Source organism: Hevea brasiliensis, chromosome 16, assembly GCF_030052815.1.
Source record: "Hevea brasiliensis isolate MT/VB/25A 57/8 chromosome 16, ASM3005281v1, whole genome shotgun sequence".
NCBI lineage: Eukaryota > Viridiplantae > Streptophyta > Magnoliopsida > Malpighiales > Euphorbiaceae > Hevea > Hevea brasiliensis.
Window position 1 is genome coordinate 51,178,274 of NC_079508.1, and position 22,124 is coordinate 51,200,397.

Here is a 22,124-nt window from a genome sequence, read left to right on the forward strand (position 1 = left end):
TCTTACGTAACAGAACTGAATTGAATGGAAGAAAGGACAAAGATTCTTTATTGAACTAACAGCTACATGTATTTCCCAATTGCTGTTATCACAAGAATTGATAACGTTGGAAACCACTATCTGTGAATCTGATTCCACAATAATCGATGCAAATCCTTTTGAATGAGCCAAACTCACCGCCTGAATCATTGCTTTGGCTTCTCCTACAAGAGGCGAAGAGTAAATAGTCTTTACAGCAACTCCATTTATCATCTCGCCATTACTATCCCTTGCTATTAAACCAATAGCTGCAAATTGATGATTTTTTTTTCCATGCCACATCACAATTTAATTTAATGAAACCAACAGGAGGGTGATTCCATCTCACTGTTACATTTTACAAATTCTCACTATTTCGGCTTGTAGAAGATGGCATCTCCATTAATCTTTGTTCCTCCAACATAAGGGAAACCCTTTTAGCAGTAGCTTAAGGATCAGGCATGCTATTTTCAAAAACCACCTTATTGTATTCTTTCCAAATTCGGCAACAAGTAATAGCACTAAGGATTGCATACTCATTAGTGTCCTGCTGAAGTAGTTGTAACTACTAGGCCGTGAAGGAGGACAAACCAACTGGATTTGGCTTATATGCACATGCACTGACAAACCATGTTGCTCTAGCATGGTTACACCAAAACAAAGAATGCTCCATAGTCTCCTTCTGCAAATGACAAATAGTGCAAATCGAATCCATAATAATACCTCTCTTAAGAAGATTTTCCTTCATTGGAAGCACATTCAGAAGACACTTCTATAAGAACAACTTAAGCTTCGGTAACATTTGAAGATTCCCTGTGTTTTTCCATGCATGAGGCCCAATGCATGCTCACAGAGATCATTAGTCTGTTACTCCACTGTCTTTGAGAGTTCATAGTTAATAATTTGTATCCAGATCGCAACGTGTAGTTCCCACTCCTCTCATGGTGCCAAATGATTTTGTCCACACATCCTTTCGGGGCTACAGGAATTCCACAAATATAGTTGGCAAGGTTTTGAGGGAAAAGAGCAGAAATTAACCCCATCTTCCATTCCAATTTGTTATGATTATCAAATCGGCTACCAGATTTATATTATTTGGACAATGGGCTGGTTTAGGAAATCTAAAATTGGGAGAGCAAGCAATCCATGAATCATCCCACAAAAGGGTGTTCTGCCCATCCCCTATGTTATATCTAACCATCTTTAAGAACACCACACCCTGCCAACAAACTATGCCAAATCCATGATCCTTTCCAAGATTTCTTAGCTTGCCAAAAATCCGAGTGAGGGAAGTAAACCCCCTTAAGCACCCTGGCCCACAAAGCAGAAGAATTAGTGAGCAACCGCCATCCTTGTTTAGCTAAATAAGCTATGTTGAATTTATCAAAATCCCAAAACCCATCCCTCCCATATATTTGGAACAAGATGCTTTTTGCCAACTGACCCAACAGAGCTTCTTTTCTTTATCTTTCTTTCCCCACCAGAAGTCAGAGGCCATGCTATTAATCTTGGTACAGAAACTTTCATATACCTTAAGATTGCCATAGAGTATGCCGGAATACCATTAACCACTGACTTGATCTACACTTCACGCCCTGCTTTAGACAATAGGCTTTGTTTCCAAGCTTGAGTTCTAGCTTCTCTTCTCTCTGAAATAAAATTGAGAGCTTCAGTTTTTGACCTGCCCCAAACAGATGGCAATCCTAAATATTTTTCAGATTGCTTCATTTCCACCATAGACAGACGAGATAAAATATCATGCTTCAATCTGGATGGAGTTCTCTTGCTGAACTTGATACTAGATTTATTAAAATTTACCTTTTGTCCCAAAGCCATTGAGTATTGAGAAATAATAAATTGAATAAGCTCTGCTTCATTCCTGGTTGCTCGACCAAAAGCCAAAGTATCATCAGCAAAGAGCACATTTTTTACTGTGGGAGCATGTCTTGCTAGCTTAATTCCCTTAAAACACCCAGCTTGAACCTCCTTTAAAATAAGAGAAGACAATGCTTGAGAAACAAAAAGGAATAGGTAAGGGGATAAAGGATCCCCTTGTCTTATTCCTCTAGAAGGCAGGAAAGGCTCAGAAGGAAATCCATTAATTAGAATTGAGAAAGTAACTGGGGTAACACATTCCATGACCCATTGAACCCATTGAACCCATTGAGATGCAAAACCGAATTGGAGTAGTGCTTGTTGCAGGAAAACCCAATCTACTTGATCATATGCCTTGTATAAATCTAGTTTAATAGCCATAGCATGCTGTTTGCTTTTAGACACCTTTAGAAAATGGAAAACTTCATGGGCGATAATTATATCATCTTGAATTGCCCTGTTTGGAATGAAAGCAGCTTGGTCTTGAGAAATTACAGAGTTCATCCAAGGCTTAAGCCTATTAACCATCACCCTTGAGACCACATTGTAAAGGAAATTGCATAGGCTTATTAGGCCTATATTGATTCACTGAATAAGGGTTTTTACATTTTCGAATTAAAACCACATTTGTTCTATTCAATTCTGTAAACATAAAACCCCTCTCAAAAAAGCTCCTCACTATATTACATACATCATTCCCTACAATATCCCAGCTATTTTGGTAAAATAGGCCCGAGAAGCCATCCGGACCTGGAGCCTTGGAACCATTCAGAGCAAACACTGCTTGTTTAATTTCTTCATTAGACACTGGGGCTATCAAATGATCATTAACTTCTTGAGTTACAGCAGTTGGTAGCTGATTGACAACTTCCTCTACTCCACATGCAATATTACTTGAATAAATATTCTTGAAGTGGTGCATGATTTCCTCTCTAATATCCTCTTCTGCTTCAATCCGATTTCCATTGCTTCCCTGCAGCTTCATAATAGAATTTCGCTACCTTCTATTTGTCATAGATAAGTGAAAGAATCTGGAATTGCAGTTGCCAGCTTGAAGCCAATGGATTCGAGACCGTTGTCTCCAATGTTCCTCATCCTGCTTCCATAAGGCATGAAGGCGATGCAACAGAGTCCTTTCCACTGCTTTATTTTCAGGATTCCCCACATCTTCATGCGTTTCTTCTAAAGCTGACTGCAAGGCCTTGATTTCCTCTTTTTCTCCCTGAAACTAAACTCTATTCCACGTGCTCAACTCTTGCTTGCATTTCTTAAGTTTCTAGACAATAGAAAAAATAGGGGAGCCTCTGCAATGCTGCCTGCATGCATTGGCAATCACAGCCTAATAATTCTGATGCAATAACCATTTTGCTTCAGAACGGAAGAAATAATGTCTTCGTAAATTGGGAGGAGACAAAGTGAGGACTATTGGTCTATGATCCGAACATAGAATTGCCTCTCATGAAAAACCACTGCCTTAGGCCACAATTCTGTCCATTCCACAGATGCTAAAACATGATTTAACCTTTCCTAAATTGCTGATGGACCAAACTGCTTATTTTACCAAGTAAAGGAACCTACCTTTTTACCCAAGTCCATGAAATTGCAGCTGGAAATGAAGTCCTGGAAATCTCTGTTATGAGAACTTCGGACTTGAGTGCCAGCTTGCTTTTGCTGCTGGGAAACAATAGCATTTAAATCCCCAAGACAGAGCCACGATTCCGGCCCCCAAGCTTTGAATGACATGATGACATCCCATAACCGCTTCCTTTATTCCCTATTAGGACAGCCGTACACAAAAGTGGCGTGCCAGCCCACATCTATTCTCAACAAAACTATCTCCACATCTATAAAGTGATCAAAATAATCCTTTTGTGTGCCAACCCACATCCATTCTCAACAAAACTATCTCCATATCTATAAAGTGATCAGAATAATCCTTGATGGTCATTTGAACATCATCCATCCACCGCAATGCTAGTCCCCAGATTTTCCTTTTGGCTTGACATAGAAAGCAAAATTAAACCCCATTCGTCTTCTACTTCTTCCCATATACTCCTTTTTATTCTTAGTCTCCATCAGATATATGACAAAGGGGTCATATTTCTGATTGAGCTCCTGCAAAGCTCAAACCACCCAGGTCTACCCAAACCCCTGGCAGTTCCAAGATATCGTCGTCATGGCGACCATGGTGGCTTTGGGCCAGCCACTGAAGCCTCAACAATAACATTTTCTATAGTATTATCTTCTGTCGCAACACTTATACGGACTTCTGATTCTTCACCTTTTATTTCTCCAAATTCTGAAACTGTTTCAATCTTTTGACCTTGCTCACTACTTTCTTCTCTTTGAATCACTCCCAGTGCCCTTCGTTTCCATTTTTGTTCCCCTTTTTCCACCAGCAAACTGCCACTCACCTCTATCCCTGGACCCTCTTTTCCCTGAATAGCTTCATGCAAATGTTGAGTATTTGCACCTCCCTCTGCTGCATATTTACACAATTCACCCATAGTCAGAACTGCTGGGCTAGGCTTTACAATACCAAGGATCTAAGCTATTTCATCTAGAGATGGGCCGCCTATTATATTCTCTGGCTTCTTTAAGCTGCATGCCAAATGAACAAGAGAGTCCAATAGCTTTGTATCAACAACATCTGGATCTGGAAAAGTGGATTGTTGGGTGTTTATCTGGGCTAAGGCTTGTTGAAAGGGTTTTTTTCTAGATTGCCACAAAGTTGGGTTTGTCTCTAAAGCCCTTTTAAAAGAAGGAAGTGGGCTGCTTAAAATGCTCAGGTTACTTTTACGACCCACCAACTTGTTTAGCATCTCACCAGCCCCTTCCAAATCTCTAGAGATAGTTTCTTTAGGGACTCCTTCCTCCACATCACTCCTCCAGATTTGAATTCCTTCACTTTGAATGTCATATTTCTCTTTCGCATTAGAACCAAACTGTTCTCCCTGAGTATTCTTTTTCCGATTCATCGATATTTGGATGGGAACACTGACTGGAATTTTTCCTTTATTGAGGTATAAACTAGCCTTGGACAGAGATATTCGATGGATTTCAAGGTGAACAGAGACTGAGCTTCCTTCTACCAAAAGGTTTCTGTCATCTCCAAATTTAATTGATCAGATGGCCTTAGGACTAAAGTTAACGCAAGCGATAAAGGAGTGTGAGCATGACACGCGGAACCAGTCTCAACGGTTTGGTCCATCGATGTCCAAGAACTTTCCTTCTGCAAAACATGAATTCCTACCTGATCAGTTAGGGAAGCAGTGATCCTTAAATTCTCTCTTGGATTCTGATTCTGTGGAGCTTTGGCTACCATCCACGCTTTAAATTTTAAGTTGGTTCCACTATCTACACCTTGATTCACCATTTCAGCTTTCTCTGTACAGTTCCTGCTAATATGCCCAATCTGTCCACAGAAGTAGCAAAACACAGGCAGTCTTTCATACTCAACCTAAATCCAGTCTTTTTGGCCACCTTCTCTCGGTAGATGAAACCCAGCTATCAATGGTTTATCGGTGTTGAGCCATACTTTGATTCAGAAGAACATTGCCCTTATATTTGAGTTAGTCAAAACATCATCCACCTTGAGAAGCCCTTCAAATAAACCCCTAATTCGTCTGGCATTCACTTCAATCCACATAGATGGTGGAAGTCCAAAGAACTGGACCCAAGCAATGATTGGAAAATCAACAGCATGGATTGCCTTGTCTGGTGGCCATTTTTGAAGGGAAAAAAGGCTATTGTCAATAGACCATGGCCCATCTTCAACAATTTTATCAACCTCCTGCTCAGATGCAAACGCTAAAATAAAAATTCCATCTGGTCGTCTTCTCACTTGAAACTCAGTTTTTACCTTCCATATCTTGGACATAGTGGATTTGATAACCCAAGGCGTATATTTCTTTGTAGAAATGATCTTTGCCAATAGCTTCTTGTTTGTAATATGGCATTTCTGAATCTGTAGACGGATGTAAATTCAGAATTGGTTCACTGCAGCTGAGATTCTGTGTCATTCTGATAAGTCGCAGAACTTGAGTAAGGAGAAGTAGGTGGATGAAGTAAGGGCTATGTTGATTATCTTTAGGTAAGTGAAAAACCATAAGAGGGATCTTGAAATTGATAAGAAGGATCTAACCAATCTAAGAAACAACAATTCCTTTTCTTTTTATTCACTGATTCTCTTTTGCTTTAGACCCTCATGGAAAGAAATGGATTTCTATTTTTAGGTGTAAAGAATATGGAATTTACATATTTACCTTGGTTAACTTGCTAACCATAGCTATTGTTATTACTCTTTTAAATCTTATGTGGCATGTGGGATCATACAAATATAATTAAAAATATCATCTATCATGTAATCAAATTCTATTAATTTTAATTTTTAATTTAAATAAAATTTCGTTCTATTTAAAAAATCTAAAGAATTGATTTAAAATTAAAAAAAATTAAAATTAAAATGTCAAATTCACAAAGATTTAATTTTTTAGCATAATTTAGCTTTTCGCTTATCATATAATAAATTGTTTTGTAGAGTCGGTAAATTATTGAATTAATTTTATATTTCAATTATTTTGTCATTAATATTCAGTATATTTGTCACAATAAAAATGAAATCAAAGAAAATTTTTATCAAACATATAAGTTGGTGTATATCTTAATTTATACCTTCTATGCGCTAAGGACGATAGCAGTTAGGATGATCTCGAAAATTATTCTATTTAAATTTAAATTCGATTAATATTCTCAAATTTTAAATTTATCTTAAATTCGATTAAAATTTATTTTCAATTACTTAAATTTATTCTAAACTCGATTATTATTATTTGATAAATATCTAAATTTATTTATTTTTATAATTTTTAATTAATAATATATATATAAAATAATTTTAATTAATAATTTATATTTTAAAATTTTAATATTTTCATAAAATATTTCACTTTTATTTTTTATAAAATAAAAAATATAAAAATTTATAAATATTATTATAAAAAATATATAATTTATATTTAATTAAATATTTATATAAATAAATTTAATAATCGGACACCTTATATATCAAATCTAAATTCAATCCAAACTTATTACATTTATTAAACCCAACATATTAAAATTCGATACGATCAAGTACTGACATAAACCCGGATCGTTGCTTTCCCTATTTTATGCTGATAAGTATTCGGGTACCCAATTTTAACCATCAAGTATTGGCACAACGACGCATACGTCAGCTCTAGTCATAGAACCAGAAAGTCCAGAACTCTCCACTCTCGTAAGCCCCTGACCGCGTCATCCTCTTTTAATAAAGCGAACGCAGCAACGAAATCCTAACCAAGTAGCCACATACGGAAGAAAAAAAAAATGTTCTTCTTCTTCGTTGGAGGAGTAGAGCAGCAGGTGCGCCAGGTCCTTAAATCAGGTGTAGGCAGGTGCATAAACTGCGGCTCCATGGCTGATCTAGTGGAGAACGACAAGGTTCTCAAGCTCTTCTTTGTTCCTGTGTGGAAGTGGCCCAGTAAAGAGCCCGCTGTGTATTGTAACAACTGTAATCTCATGTTCCCTCGATCTTTTCCTCTCCCACCTCCAGAGACTCATCCATCAGATTCAGTCGTTTCGGAGAGCTTACGCTGCCGTTTCTGTGACCGGGTCGTGGAGCCTGAGTTTAGGTTCTGTCCTTTTTGTGGGTCTTCTCTGTAAGTGGGATTTGGGTCGATACGTAATCAGTGTTTGCTGTACTTGTGATCAAGTGATGTAACTCTCACTGCAACAAAGAAATTTACTGAGAATTTGATGTGCTAATTTCTGTTCTCATCACTGTTGAAAACGAATTTCAAGTACAGAGAAGAGAGAAGCTTAGGCATTTGGAAAATTCTCTTTCCTTTTTTTTTTTTTTTCTGAAAATGTATGAAAGAAAAGGTACAAAAGAAGAAGCAAGTTGGAAATTTTAGACTTCCATTAGATAAATTTTTACTAAAATTCAACAGAGAATTTATCTTTCAAACACCAGCTTCCTTAATGTCGCTGGAAAAAAATCATCACTCCATTGCATTTGAAAGAGATCAGAAAAAGGGAGGAAAAATTGAATTTAACCGTACACAAAATCAATACTGGTAGTGTACAGTTTCTTTTATCTTGCAACGACTTGTACACACAAACAATCTCCTCTGCCTCAGATCAATTAACAGTTTTCGCCATAAGAGAGTCTTCGGGGATGTCCTTTCAGAGACCGAAAGCCAAACTGCACAACATTCTCTAGCAGTGCTCCTTTATTTGCAATCCTGCTCCGGGATTGTTATGTTGGATAAAGAGGGGTTGATACTTGTAATGCATCCAGAGAAGTTAGATTCATCGTAGAGGTTTTCTGTTTTCTTTACGTTGATTTGCTGAAAGATAATTGCTTTGCTCCTCTTTCCACAGCATCTCTCCATAGCCTATACCTTACTCCTAGCTTATCATAAGAAACTGGTGAATTCCAAACATTTGCCCCATTGATCATTCGCTCCTGCTGCCCAACTACAAGCCGCAGATCTTCATTCAATACCTGTTTCATACAAGGCAGAAGTACTGAGACGTAAGAAGCCTAGGGGAAGAAATTCTAATTTATCAACCCCCACAAGGGGAAAAAGAAGACCCTTATTTCTAGTGACGGGGAATCTTAACCATTCGCTGGCTAGGCAATTCTAGTTTGATAAGGCCCACAATCAACCAAACAGATGAAGCTGGGAACCAGACCTACAGGACGCAACCTTCACACCAATCCAACTTCTTGGGTTAATAATCATTTATCCTCACCCTAAAAGGAGAAATCTCAACCAGCTCATCCAAGACTCTTGGTCTAAGGCCTATGTTTTTCAGAAACCTGGCACCTAATTGCTGGAATTTCTAAAAGGATTACACCATCTAGGAGACTAGGGGCATCAACCAGCACGCACAGCCTTTCTGGTTGGAAAGATGATTATTAATCACAGTTCTTCATAGCTGGATGAGACCTTGAATCAATTCCACGCAACAATGTGGTAATTCAGCTAAAAAGTTAAAACTACTCTCCATATCAACCATAAACATAAATACATAGGTTCATTTTAACAATTATGTTACCTGCTCAGCAAAATGTCTCCATAGATGGTGTATGAAAGGAATGTGTTTTAGCACGGGAGCGAAATCAAGAGACATTCTGTATAATAACCTAGTCTTTTGTCTTGATGAAGGCAAGCATACGTGAAGTTGATGGAGGTGAGTTGCACATTGTCTAGTATTTTTCCCCTCTAGTTTTCCAGGCTTTGAGATTCCAATGGTTGATAAAACCATACAAGGTGGTCGGAATTCCATATCTATTGGATAAGGGTCCCAGTATCCTTGCAGGCCAGATGCAGGCGTTAAAAATTTCACCAAGCTGAGAATTTTGATCACAAGCAAAAGAAATATACGGTTTTGTCAGCACTACTTATTCTGACAGAAGTCTCTGCATCTTAAAAATGTAAACCTAAAAAAAATCCTGCTCATACTTCTGACATTATAGTTCTTTTCAACAATTATGTTAGAGGAGAAACCTGGGGACACTCCAACCCTTCGCAAAGGTAGATGTGTGAGTAAAAGGGGCATGCGCAAGATCTAACAGGTTATCCAGAAGTAGCCCATGTTCCACTGGAAGCTCCATGACAATCTGCCATATGCAAGGGCATAGCGACATATATATGAGATGAAATGCTGCTGCTTATTAAACCTCATGCAGACAGTCACAAGCTTTTTTGTGATTCACCAAAAGGTAAAAAGATCTAGGCTGAAATGTACCTCAGCATGGACTACAAAACCTGGAGGAGGCTGTAATGAAGGAAGTGAGGCTGCTGGAGGGTCATTGCCAGGCCAAACCCATATCATCCCTTCTTGCTCAAAACATGGCAATGACTTTATCTTCACATTAAGTAGTCGTGTAGATGGCATCTTCTCACATTTTCCATCTATTGAGTATTCCCACCCTGATATTTCACCAATTTTTCAAGAATTAGTAATCTATCCTATCTAGCCATACATAATTGCTAGTTTACGATTATCAGCCTTATTTACAAGTACAGCCACAATATATGTACAATATAGAACATAATATTCAAATTAGTTCCTTCATTTCTTACTGACCATGGTAAGGACATTGGATCCGACCCTCATTTACTGAACCAAGGTGAAGTGGACAGGCTCTGTGTGCACAGGTGTTCTGGACACATCCAGTTTTCCCATCTTTCCCACGAAAGATAACCCATGGCTCCTCAAAGCAATCAATTGGAATCTGAAACAGAGGTAAAATAACTCGTAAGGAGACGACATCCACAAATGATTGAGGTGCTAAAGCTCAGAAAGATTTCCCATGGGTAGATCCCCTCTCCGCCTCTCAAAGAAAATTTGTCACATACATCATCAAAAACAGGCACATGTTGTCTTACCTGTATCTTATGAAATAAAGGGAAAAATGAAGAAACAAAATAATAATGATTATGATACTGCATCCATTTTACTCTCTTTCTCTCCCTCTTTTTTTTTTTTTTTTTTTTTTTTTTTTGGGTGCAATGACTGGAAATTTTCATTTGTGATGACACTAGATGATGTGAGTATCTGGAAAATGAGCATTTGATGCATAAAAGCATGAATCACAAATACATGAAAGATTATTTTACCATGGTGTCATCCTTCAGATCAGCAGAGAATGCAACAGGGTACCAGAAATTCTTAAGGTGGGAATTGTAAGGTTGAACTGGACCTGAAACATTCAAGCTTTTTCGTGGCAATCTCCCTTTAACAGTATCCAGAGATTGAGTAGAAGTACTAGGAGAAGAGGAGGTTTGGTCAGACTCTGTTGTGCTACTATCTTGTAACAGCCTATCGTTAACCAATGCTTCCATGTGAGCTAGTTTATCTAAAGCAGTAGTAACCCTTGCTTCAGATATATGAACCTGTTGTTATTCATGTGTCAGACATAGTAATGCTGATGAAATTGTAGAGGAAGAGAAATGATCTAATCACTTGAATGGTAAACAATTGAAGGATTTTCTTCACAACATATCGATGAACATGTCTCATTGGATTAACAGGATGCATCACAATCTTATGAATCTATGTAACCGATTAATGATTATTCCTGGCGCATTTGGTCTATGCAAATTATTTAAGCTTTTTTTTGTTGGCTGGATTTTCTATGTCACTACAGATAATCTGCACACCTGTTGGTGTGCTTGGGTTAATTCTTCTTGCAACCCAGCAAGCTCCTTCCTCAAGGTGCCAATAGACTTGTACTCGCGAGCCAGAGGATTTAGAACTTCCACAACCTGCAGCCATATTTCCCAAAGTGAGAAGTCAAACTTACAAATGATACACCCAAACCAATTGCAACACAGTAATCTTGGATGATAATGACAATGTCAGATTCTAAAGGTCATATGTACAACGATTTTAAGGGAACTAAAAGCTCAAAAGAACAAACACAAATTAATTATAGTACCCATAACTCAAAAATCAAACCCCATTGTGGCCAATATATAATTATATAGCCATAAACAATGGCTTATGAAGAAAAAAATATAAGACCTTTTCATGAAGAAGCATAATGGTGAGAACATCTTGACGAGCTCGCCAATCACAGTACTGAATGTCATATCTAGCCACTTCGAGTGCTTGATTTACATCCAAGAATTTCCCTTTATAGTGTGGCATCTTAGACCTCGGATCCTCAACATCAAAGATGGTACCCCATACACTCTTCTTATCCTGCAGCCCACCTTCCCCCCCAAATACGGCAAACACCCGAAATCCGCCCCTAACTCCCTGAAAATATACAAATCAATTACAATCCAAACCACACAAGCATCTAGAATTTTGCAGTTTTAGCATGAATCTAGATATTTGTAAAGATGATTTAAAAAAAAAAAAAACATATTCACATACAAAATGCACCTAACAGTGACATAAGTTAGAATTAGAACTTATCTAACAAATCAATCAACCTAAACAAATGTTATGTTCCTCTAGATTAGCCATCATTAAGATAAATTGAACATGAGAATAAATTAAAGCAATAAAGTGAGATGTTTTTAGGTTTGGTACCAGTCCACTACCGGCTGAGGTACAATTCCACTGACAATCATCAATTACCTTAACCAAACTGTTCTCTAAAGATACTAACAAGTGCCCATTTAACCTGAGCAGATAAAATCTATTAAAAATCGCATGTCCTAGAATAAAACCGTTTTCCATTGATTTTAGCAGATACCCAATTAAGATTGTCACAGAAAAGTATGAAGAGAACACATCTTTGGGCCTGAGTACCCCCAAACCAAGCTAAAATATTACACACAAAAAAATCACGATCAAACTTTTCAATAGGATTAGCAACTACCCAGAATAGGTTCAGCAAAACAAAGAAACGAAAAAGGTACCTTTTCAGTATTACGCTTAGATGATCTAAACAGAGAAATGGGCATAGAGAGCGCTGCAGCAGTAGCTACAGTGTTCATGGCGTTTGAAAAATATGTAGACCAAAAATGTAGAAAGAGAGAAAAAGAAGGCAATTTTAGCGAAAGAGATTTACTCGTTGATAAGAGGTTGGTGTTTCGCGCGATCTCCGCTTTCCTGCCATGGGTTGCCACGTGGACAAGCGTGGACTGCCTGGCGTAGAACGTGGCACCTCCAGCTTCCACATGCCCATGTCGGGTCTTTTGATTCTTGCAAAGGTGTGGGGCCTTCACATCTTGCCACCTCGGATTTTGAAGATATATTTCTCTATCCCTTTGTGCTTGTGTGTTTTGTTTTTAATTGCTTTGTCATGGATTTTCAAGGACGTGTGAGGTCTAGGGTCAGATTACGTGAGCTACACGTGAGCATTCGGTTCAAATCGAATTGAATTAAATTAAATTAAATTAAATAATAAAAATTAAATTATATATTTTAAAAATTAAATTAAAATGAATGAAAAATTAAATCAAATTGAAACGCTCTATTTTAATTTAATTTAGTTCAAATCAATCGATTTTAATTTTAATTGATTTTTAAATTTAGACTTATTTTTAAGTTATTTGATCTAGTTTAATTATATTATATATAATTAAATATAATTCATAAATTTCTCATAAAAATAAATCAATTTAAAAATCGATTCGGTTCAATTTAGTTCGATTTGAATGTATAAAATTATTATTCAGTTTGGTTCAATTTAATTAATTTTTTTCTCTTCAAAAATTAATCAAATCAAAATAACTGAAACTTTTATAATATAAAATCAAACCGAACTGATTAAATTTTAAAACTAAACTTATTAAATTAAATTGATTCGATTCGATTCGATTTTTTAATTCGAGCTGAAATCTGCTCACCCCTAAATTGTGAGATGAGTGTTAGATTCATTGGGTATGATGAATGAGTCGCATAAAATCTTATACGTCCACTTTATCTTGATGATGAGGTTGATGGGTTTAGGTAGGTCCACTCCTGCATTGGATGAATTGGGATTTTGGGGGCAGTTCTCTTGGTCTAGAAGAGTTTGGAGTATTATAATATTTTTTTTTTAGAAATGAAAATATTTTATTAATTAAAAATAGAGAAAAAAATATAAAGTAACATATTATATTTTTATATTAATAAAACTAATGATTTATATAAAAAATGATATGAGAAATTTAGAAAATTTTATAGTGTTCATAAAGCATATAAACTGATTAATAAGCGAGTTGCACGTTTTATTTTTTGATTCTCTAGTTTTTTTAAGACTTATCAAATAATTTATAAATTTAGATCTCTTATTTATATCTCGTAAAGTAATATTCTGAAAAATAATTATTTTAATAATAAAAATAAATAAAAACTCTATTAAAAGGAAAAGAATTAGAAAAATTTAAAATAAATCAATAATGATAGATATGAGATTTATTTATTCAAAATCTATTTAATAAATCTGATGAGATTTATTTAAAATTTATTTCGTGTAACATCTTCATTTTAGCTAGTCCGTATATTCTACTGTTCCGGTTACCAGTGTCGGTCCGGACAGCTAGAATGTTTGGAAAAATATTTAAATTAAAGTAAGGAACAAAAAAATTAACTCAAATATTAATAAGAAAAAAATTTAGGAAAAATTATAAAATAATTCTTGGGACTCCAGAGAATAGTCATTGAGGTTTTTATGGCATTAGAATGTCAAGAAAATACTTAGAAAAATTTTTCAATCAGTACAGATAATTTTGGCCCGTTAAGCCAAACGAAGGACATTTTGATCATTTCATTTTCAGAGATGATTTTTGGGCCAACTTGTCCAGTTAAATAAATAATTTATATAACATAAAATATGAATAAATATTGTTAAAAATTTAATTGCAATTAAATAGATAAGAAATGGAGAGAAAATGAAAGAAAATGCATTTATGACATCATATGATGTTATTAAAACTAGGGCTGAGCAGAATTCGGTTCAAACCGAAAAATCGAACTGAACCGAGTCAATTTGGTTCAATCGGTTCGGTTTTAAAATTAAATTGGTTCGGTTCGGTTTTAAATTATAAAATTTTCGGTTATTTCCGTTCGGTTCGGTTTTGAAGAGAAAAAATCGGTTAAACCGAACCGAATAGTAATTTATATAGTCAAATCAAATTAAATCGAACCGAATCAATTTTTGAATTGATTTATTTTTATGAAAAATTTATGAATTATATTTAATTTTATATATATTAATTATTTAATTTCATTGATTAATGGTTATTAGGTTCAAACCAAAGTTAAAATTATACCAAATTACTTGAAAATCAAGTCAAAATTCAAAAATCAATAAAAAAATCAAACCAATCGATTTAAATCGAACCGAACTGAAATAGAACGGTTCTGTTCGATTCGGTTTTTCATCCATTTCGGTTCGGTTCGATTTCTAAAATTTGCTGTTCTATTTTTGTAATTTAATTCGGTTCGGTTCGGTTCGGTTCGAACCGAATGCTCACCCCTAATTAAAACTCACCCAACCAACCCAATGTTGACACATGGCATAACTTTGTTTAAAAGAGAAAAATGGGCTGGAAAACAAAAGAAAAATCAGAACACCTTCTTCTCTTCTTCTCCTTGACGTAAAATACTCCCACCATGGCCACCATGAACAAGCTTTCAAAACTTGATTTTCCCCCACTTTTACCCAACTAAACCCTAACCTAGCAACACAAAAACTTGCTCTTACACCTTGGTGATTCTTTTGGGAGCAAAAAGAAGAGGAAAACAAGAGTTTTACCAAGTGAGAAAATCTCACTCCTTTGAGGTTAGTGACCCAACCATGAATTTTTCTTTAAATTCATGTTAAGAACTTTGAATATGTGTAAAGTGCAAAGAAAAAATTATTGAATACCATTTGGATGGAAACTCTAGATTTTTGGCAGCCATGGTTAGGGTTTGTTTGTGGTGAGTTTAATGAAGTTAAAAGACCATCATGGCAGCCCACAATATGTACCCACTAAGTGGATTGATGAAATACAAGTTAAATGCATGATTTGAGATGTTAGGGTTAGGGTTTGGGTATAAAATGTAGACTTTAATCATGTAATGATGAAAGTAAGTTTTAATGGTCAATTAGTGACCATTTGGTTATGTGTAAACAAGAAATGAGGTTGTTTGATTAGTGGGAATTGCAGTTGGTGTGGCTGCCCATGGTGACCTGCAGAATTGGACATGAGTCCAGTAGGTTTGGGCAGCCATAACTTAAATTGTAGAGGTTCAATTGGTGCAAGGCCAATTGGACATAAAACTAGACATATAATGGCACAACTTTGGTGAAGAAACCATACCCATAAAACCAAACTAAGTGGACCAAAAGCTTGCCTTAATCCAGGTGATCTGTAGTCTATTTCTGCAGAATGACCAAATGAATAGTATTTGTTCATTTGGCCATAACTCAATGTAGAAAGGTCCAATTGGCCTGAAATTTTACCAGCAACAAGCTGAGATATAGACCAACAACTTTCATGAAGGAACCTAACCCAAATTATGAGCAGAACCTATCCAACAAGTGAGTTATAGTCACTATTCACTGCACTGTAGATATGGTCAGTTCAGAAAAATTTCAATTCGGCCAGTTGTGGTTTTTGGACAATAACTTGAGCTACAAAACTCCAAATGGAGTGATTCAAAAAAGGAAATTTAACTAGACAAAATAAGGAACAACTTTTATGTTGATCATTTTGCCAAATTCCCACTACAAAAATGACCAATGTAACAGTAAATATAAGGTATAAAAACTAAAAATTTTGCTCAATTAACATTAAACTTAGAAATGGTTTTGGCAACCAATACCAACAAATTTTGAATGCAAAATGTGGTATGTTGGGAGTATTAAAACCAATATACCTATTGTCTATGCAAAAGTCAACATTTTAATTGACTAATGAAGTGAATAGTAACACCAAAACTTAAAATTCAAAAATTGTAAAACTCAAAAGTGTAAAATGCCCTAATCTACCTAACAAGATTGGTTTGGATAGCTTGGCATGCCAATAGGGTTCTATTAGCAGTACTGCATATGGCTTCATGCCATTCTGTGTTTCATGGCTTTCCCATGCCATTCTGTGGAATAATAGCCTTTGGCTATGTTATTTGAGTTGATATACTTGGATTTTAACCCTGATCATTATTACAGCTTATTAGCTGTTCTGTTGCACACCGGGAGACACAATATGACCGATGGTGTAATGGTCCGAGATACTTAGTAATCAGTGCCAGTTTACCCGTTTATCCAGTCCAGTCAACTAGTATGGGTTACTCGGGCAATGATAATAAACCTTACCAAAGTTTAATCAAATAATAATGAAATTAATATCAGAAGTTAAGTCTATCAAAAATGTAAATACACATTCTGCAGATTTGTTTCATTTTATGTTATTTTATATTATTTTATATTGTCACCACTAAGCAGAATTGCTTAGCGAGTCGCTTTTGCCACGCGCAGGTACTGGAGACCTAGGTGGGGAGCCCAGCAGGCATCAGACGAGGTGAGCCTTCAGAGCTGCATCCGGGGTCCAGAGTCACCTCACATTTGCACTGCATATGGTAGGACATTAGGACTATAGGTAGTCATTTTGAATTTTACATTTTGTATTAGTTTGGATTGTAACTATAAACTCCTGTAATTATGTATTAATGTAAATATATAAAATTTCATATTAATGAGGTTTTCTGCATTATGTATGTTGAATAATGAAATGTTGAAATTTTGAGATTGACTTGAATGTGTATAATGGAGTTTAGATTTAGAAATTATTTTGGAAGTGTTTTTAAACAGGTTCAGAAGAACTGTTTTTCCAATTTACAGCTAGCACTCTGCCTGATTTTCTATAAAATTTACGGATAAATTCAGATTTATCAAAATTGAAAATAAATGAATTATAAAGGGAAAAATTGTAATATAAACATAAATTGGTGCTTCAGCACACTGAGTGGCATAACTTGTTCGGTTACACTATAGATGGGTAAGGGGTGTTACATTTCGAATGAAGAATTGATAAAAAAAAATGGTCATAAAGAAAATATATAAAAAAAGAAAGAGAAAAATATTTTTAGAGAAAAAACAGAACCATCTCTTTAAAAATTATACAAATAATTCAACATTATACAAAATTATACTGTTTAGTTAATTTACATGGCTATGGACATCTATACTCTTTTTGTTGTTAAAAGTGGTAATTTTCATTTCACTATACAATTATTTATAAATTGATTTGATTTGTCAAATAAAAATCAATTTATAAGTGTTTTATTTAGTACAAATTGAATTAATTCCTCATATTATTTGCATATTCATGATTGGCTATGGATGGAATAGAAATGAAAAAAAAAATCTAAGTTCAAAGATTTCTACCTTAAGTTAATTTTTTTTAAATAATATTTAAAAATTAAAAACATTTTAAAAAAAATTTATATTATTTAACTATAAAATATCATAAAATTTTATATTTATTGTGACGGAAAAATATATAATTTTATTTTAAAAATTTTAAACTATTTAACTTTAATTCTTTATTTTTTTATGGTATTTGTGGATTGTATTTAAAATTGATATTTGATGCATAATAAAATTAAATAAAATATGGACTTATTTTAGTCGGTCGGGTCGGAAATTCGATCGAATTTTTGGTGGATCTTTCACGGAAAATCAAGAGATTGCGGTATAGAAATAACCAATCGAATCGAACCGAATTAGAATTTCGATTCGATTTATTATACAATTCGATAACAAAGCTGGCGTGAGAAGCAATCTTTAATTCTCTAATTACTCTCCAATGTCTCTTCACAACAACCAACGAACAAAATAGGCACTGCATAGCCATGTAAATCTTTCGAAGAAATCTTCTTTCTCGTTCTCTCTGTGTGTGCAGGACAAAGACGACTATGCAAATGTTAAGGACCAGTCATAATCGAAACGACGACAGAGCAGGATCTTTCTTTTTAGCCACTCTGATTCTGTGGTTCGTCTCGGTTTGGTTTGAGATACTATTCAACAAGCGCAGGGAGCTCCTTTGGATCATTGCTGGAACTTGGTTTTTCCAGATATCCAACTGGGTCATTCGGTTTTTGGTCTCTCGTGACCCCCTATTTGTTAATACCTCTGTTTCTTTATTCCACTCCACCGTCACCTCTGTTTCAGGTTCTTAATTCTTTGTTATCTTTTGCTTTCTTTGTGGGTTTGTGCTATATATATATATATATATATATATATGAGTATCCAATAGCACGATATCTTTTGATCATTCCTTTTCTGGGTATGTTGGTTTAATTATTTTGTTGGAAGTGAGTCATCCTAGTAGGTACTAATCATATTAAATACAAGGGTCGCTGTTGGTTTTACTTTTATCAGGAGATTGGCTTTTTTATTAATAAAGGGGAAGATTTTACATAGATTCCTTAAGAATGGACCATGTATTGTATACTCAAGTAAACCAATGCGAGTGAGATGGCCAATTGTCTTGAAGGTTTTCGAGATTATGGTAGTTAGCAGTTAATAGTGAAGGTTGAATTTGAAGGCTGTTTAAGGAGATGATTCTCCTACAGTGCTTGTTGTAAAACTACCTTCTACAAGAGTTATTCCATTTATTACAGTTAAATAGTATAATTTTGGATGGGGGATGTGTATGCAGGAATTTCATAGAGACAGGGAGAGAGACTCAAACTCAAGTGAAATAATATTCAAATATTATGCAGTTAAGATTTATAAACAATAGGGAGTTTTTGAACTCAGGTGAAAAAAATGGAAGTTATTGAGTTATTATATAATCAAGAATTTTCACCCATTTCCAATTTAGTCAACCCTAAAACTTTTGTTGTTGTGGAAATAGTTTATTACATTATCAATGAAGTTCAGATGCTCAAATTTGTTTATGCCATTGCTTCTCCTTTTGCAACATGTTTCACATTTCTTTTCTTGAGATTTGTTGTTATTGATTTGGTATTTGTATCTGCCTCTTCTGCAGTGTTGTTCATTTTAGTCTATCAGTGTTTAAAAAATGGTTCAGATGGGTTGTTTGAGCATTCACAACTGGTTGGAGGTACATGGGAATGGGCATACCCCACTTTGTGTTTCTCTTGCGGTTATTTTGCATATGATCAGTTGGATATGCTGCTTTACCGATTATACAGTGGTTTAATTCCTTCCATCCTCATGCACCATCTGATACTTCTCATTTGCTTTACCCTGGCTTTGTATCGAAATGTCACAGTCAACTACCTTATTCTAACTCTGATTTGTGAGGTATGTTTCGTGAAGTATTTTCTCAATAAATGTTTTTTTTTTTTCCTTATAATATCAACACTTGATCGTTCAAGCGTCACCAGTTTTTCCTTTAACTCAAGTTCAAAAAAAATAATTTCTGTAATTGTTAAAATGATAAGGCATGGACTTGGGGATTCATCCCTTAGATATGGAAAATTGTATGCCTTTTGGGTGAGGTTCATTATTCAGGTTTCATATGATGAAAAGGCATTATTTCAACGAATGAATTTAGAGCTAGTGATAGGTTATTGTGAATATTAGGTGGATGTGTATATCATGATAAGCAAGCCCCTAGGCCCTAGCTGTAGTGTACATGCTTCAAATTGCATCTGAAATCATATTACATAACACTTGTGGGATTTCAATCTTGACAAGCTGCAACTCAAGAAATTTCTCAGGGAAAAGTGTATTGGAGTCTCACACATGCCTTTCACTTATGCAACTAGTAACTTTGGCTTGGTTTTAGAACACCCTTCTGAAACTTGCAATTAAGCACTGGAATTTTGAAATTATTCAATCTAGTGTAAAATTACATAAAATCTTGATTCTTAATGGCTCTTCATTTCAAAGGAAACGAAATTTTCTATTGGTAAAAGTTTTGGACTTGTGCTTGCATAGGATTTGTATATTGTATATATGTGATGGACAAAATTTGAGCCATCAGGGTTCTAGTTATTATACTATTGTGCTATGAAAGGGGATAAATCCTGGAATGCAGTCTCCTGATTTGGTTGACAACTTTTTCAAGGAAATTGAAGTTAATGGTTGAAGGTCTCTCTATTACATTTCTTTATTGATTTTCATCTTTTCTGGTGGAATCGTAGCTTTATGTTAGACTCTTGCGAATGGTGTGAGAATTGCAGTCAATGACAATGTGGAAATGATAAAAAACTAGAAACAAGACAACAAAGTTCAAAAAAATTGCCAATTTTAAAACTTAGCAAATGCACATACCACTGCATCTTTACCATTCTAAAGTTTAAATTATTTTCATATCACAGCTGCATTCAATCTTCCTACATGTGAGGAAAGTGCGACGGATGGCTGGTGTTCGAGATGCCAAGAGCAAAATTGTGAAGCTAGAATGGGTTCTTAATTGGGTTACTTTCATTGTCGCAAGGTGTGTGTCTCACATTCTCATCACCATCAAGCTAATCAGAGATGCTCCCAAGTTTGAAAAGGGTGTGCAGTTGCCACTGGCTCTGTTTGGGATGACTGGTATGAATTTACTCAATGCTGGTCTTGGCATTGATCTTTTTAAAGCATTCAAAAGGGAGATAAATACTCTTAAAGGTAGTTATAATCATGGTGAATGACCAAGAGAATGAGGAGGGACAAAGGGAGTGTGTCTCTTAATTTGTTTTTCCTTGGCCCTCTGTAATATCCTTGATGGATGTATTGTACCAACAAGAAAGTTTTGTTAAAATTTATTTTATTAATAACTATTCTTAGATGAATTGATAAAGTTAATTTAATGATTAAAAAAATAAAGTACAAATAAAATAAATAAATTGATGATATAACAAATATGTTTTAACTATGCCCTATAATAAAATAATTGACTAAATGGTAATATTGCATATTAAAAAAATTAAAAAAATAATAAATAAAACAGTAAAGGTCCCACTGGGTGTCGAGCCCAGGTCGCTGGATTCAAAGTCGTCTCAAGGGAAAAATTTTAACTTTTTAAATCTATATGAACAAAATTCTGGATATAACAATGAAAATGGAAATTACTGTTACTTTATATATATATATATATATATATATATATATATATATATTGATTAATTATTAAAAAAAAAACTCTTAAAACTTTTTATAATGTAGATTACGTTTGTTGGCGATTCAAAAATTTACCAGTTTTCATGTTCTTAAAGAGGATGAGAAGACCAACTAAACTAACCACAAGTGGCATCTCTTTCTCTTCTTTAATCTTTTATTTTTGTATACTGCTTAAATTTTTAAATAATTGTAATAAATTTGTATTATCAAAAACCAAATAACTATTAATTAGACATTTTTATAGAATTAAAATAAATCAGAATTACTAAATATTATAAATACGTGATCCAGTTTCCTTTTCTTTATTTAATCTCGGTTAAAAGAAAAAAAATTATAATAACCCATATATATAAAATTAAATTTGATTTGCATTTCGTTCAAGTGTTCAACTACCAATCCAACGAGCAAGTTAACTACCCAATGAGCCAGTTACCCTGAGGCGTTGATTTACCTGAACCTTTTTTATTTTAAGTTTATAGGTATTGTTTATAAACACAGGAACTATCAAGGGGTGGTGGCGCAGTTGGCTAGCGCGTAGGTCTCATAGCTTCTGAGTTATCCTGAGGTCGAGAGTTCGAGCCTCTCTCACCCCACACTCTTTTTTCCTATTGCCAAGCAATCAAACATCCAAAAACACAGCTCAAATAATGATTCTCTTTTTATTTTC

The 22,124-nt window shown here is 34.8% G+C and overlaps 3 protein-coding genes and 1 non-coding gene across 4 annotated transcripts; 3 read left to right on the top strand and 1 right to left on the bottom strand.

Moving 5' to 3' along the window:
• Positions 1 to 7,128: 7,128 nt before the first annotated feature.
• On the top strand, positions 7,129 to 7,701 carry LOC110643818 (uncharacterized). Its single transcript, XM_021796317.2, has one exon. The coding sequence runs from the start codon at positions 7,264 to 7,266 to the stop codon at positions 7,597 to 7,599; it is 336 nt and encodes a 111-aa protein (XP_021652009.2). The 5' UTR covers positions 7,129 to 7,263; the 3' UTR covers positions 7,600 to 7,701.
• Positions 7,702 to 7,890: 189 nt separating this feature from the next.
• On the bottom strand, positions 7,891 to 12,475 carry LOC110643817 (chlorophyllide a oxygenase, chloroplastic). Its single transcript, XM_021796316.2, has 9 exons — positions 12,324 to 12,475; positions 11,476 to 11,712; positions 11,112 to 11,216; positions 10,569 to 10,844; positions 10,036 to 10,183; positions 9,694 to 9,878; positions 9,453 to 9,565; positions 9,001 to 9,295; positions 7,891 to 8,443 (listed from the first exon to the last, which is right to left on the bottom strand). Exons 1-9 carry the CDS (start codon positions 12,399 to 12,401, stop codon positions 8,273 to 8,275), a joined length of 1,608 nt encoding a protein of 535 aa, XP_021652008.2. The 5' UTR covers positions 12,402 to 12,475; the 3' UTR covers positions 7,891 to 8,272.
• A 5,696-nt stretch (positions 12,476 to 18,171) lies between these two features.
• On the top strand, positions 18,172 to 21,129 carry LOC110643803 (uncharacterized). Its single transcript, XM_021796299.2, has 3 exons — positions 18,172 to 18,550; positions 19,374 to 19,651; positions 20,674 to 21,129. Exons 1-3 carry the CDS (start codon positions 18,295 to 18,297, stop codon positions 20,986 to 20,988), a joined length of 849 nt encoding a protein of 282 aa, XP_021651991.2. The 5' UTR covers positions 18,172 to 18,294; the 3' UTR covers positions 20,989 to 21,129.
• An 836-nt stretch (positions 21,130 to 21,965) lies between these two features.
• Positions 21,966 to 22,050, top strand: TRNAM-CAU (transfer RNA methionine (anticodon CAU)). The gene is given in 2 exon segments: positions 21,966 to 22,003; positions 22,015 to 22,050. It is a non-coding gene; the product is annotated as a tRNA-Met (tRNA).
• Positions 22,051 to 22,124: the final 74 nt, after the last annotated feature.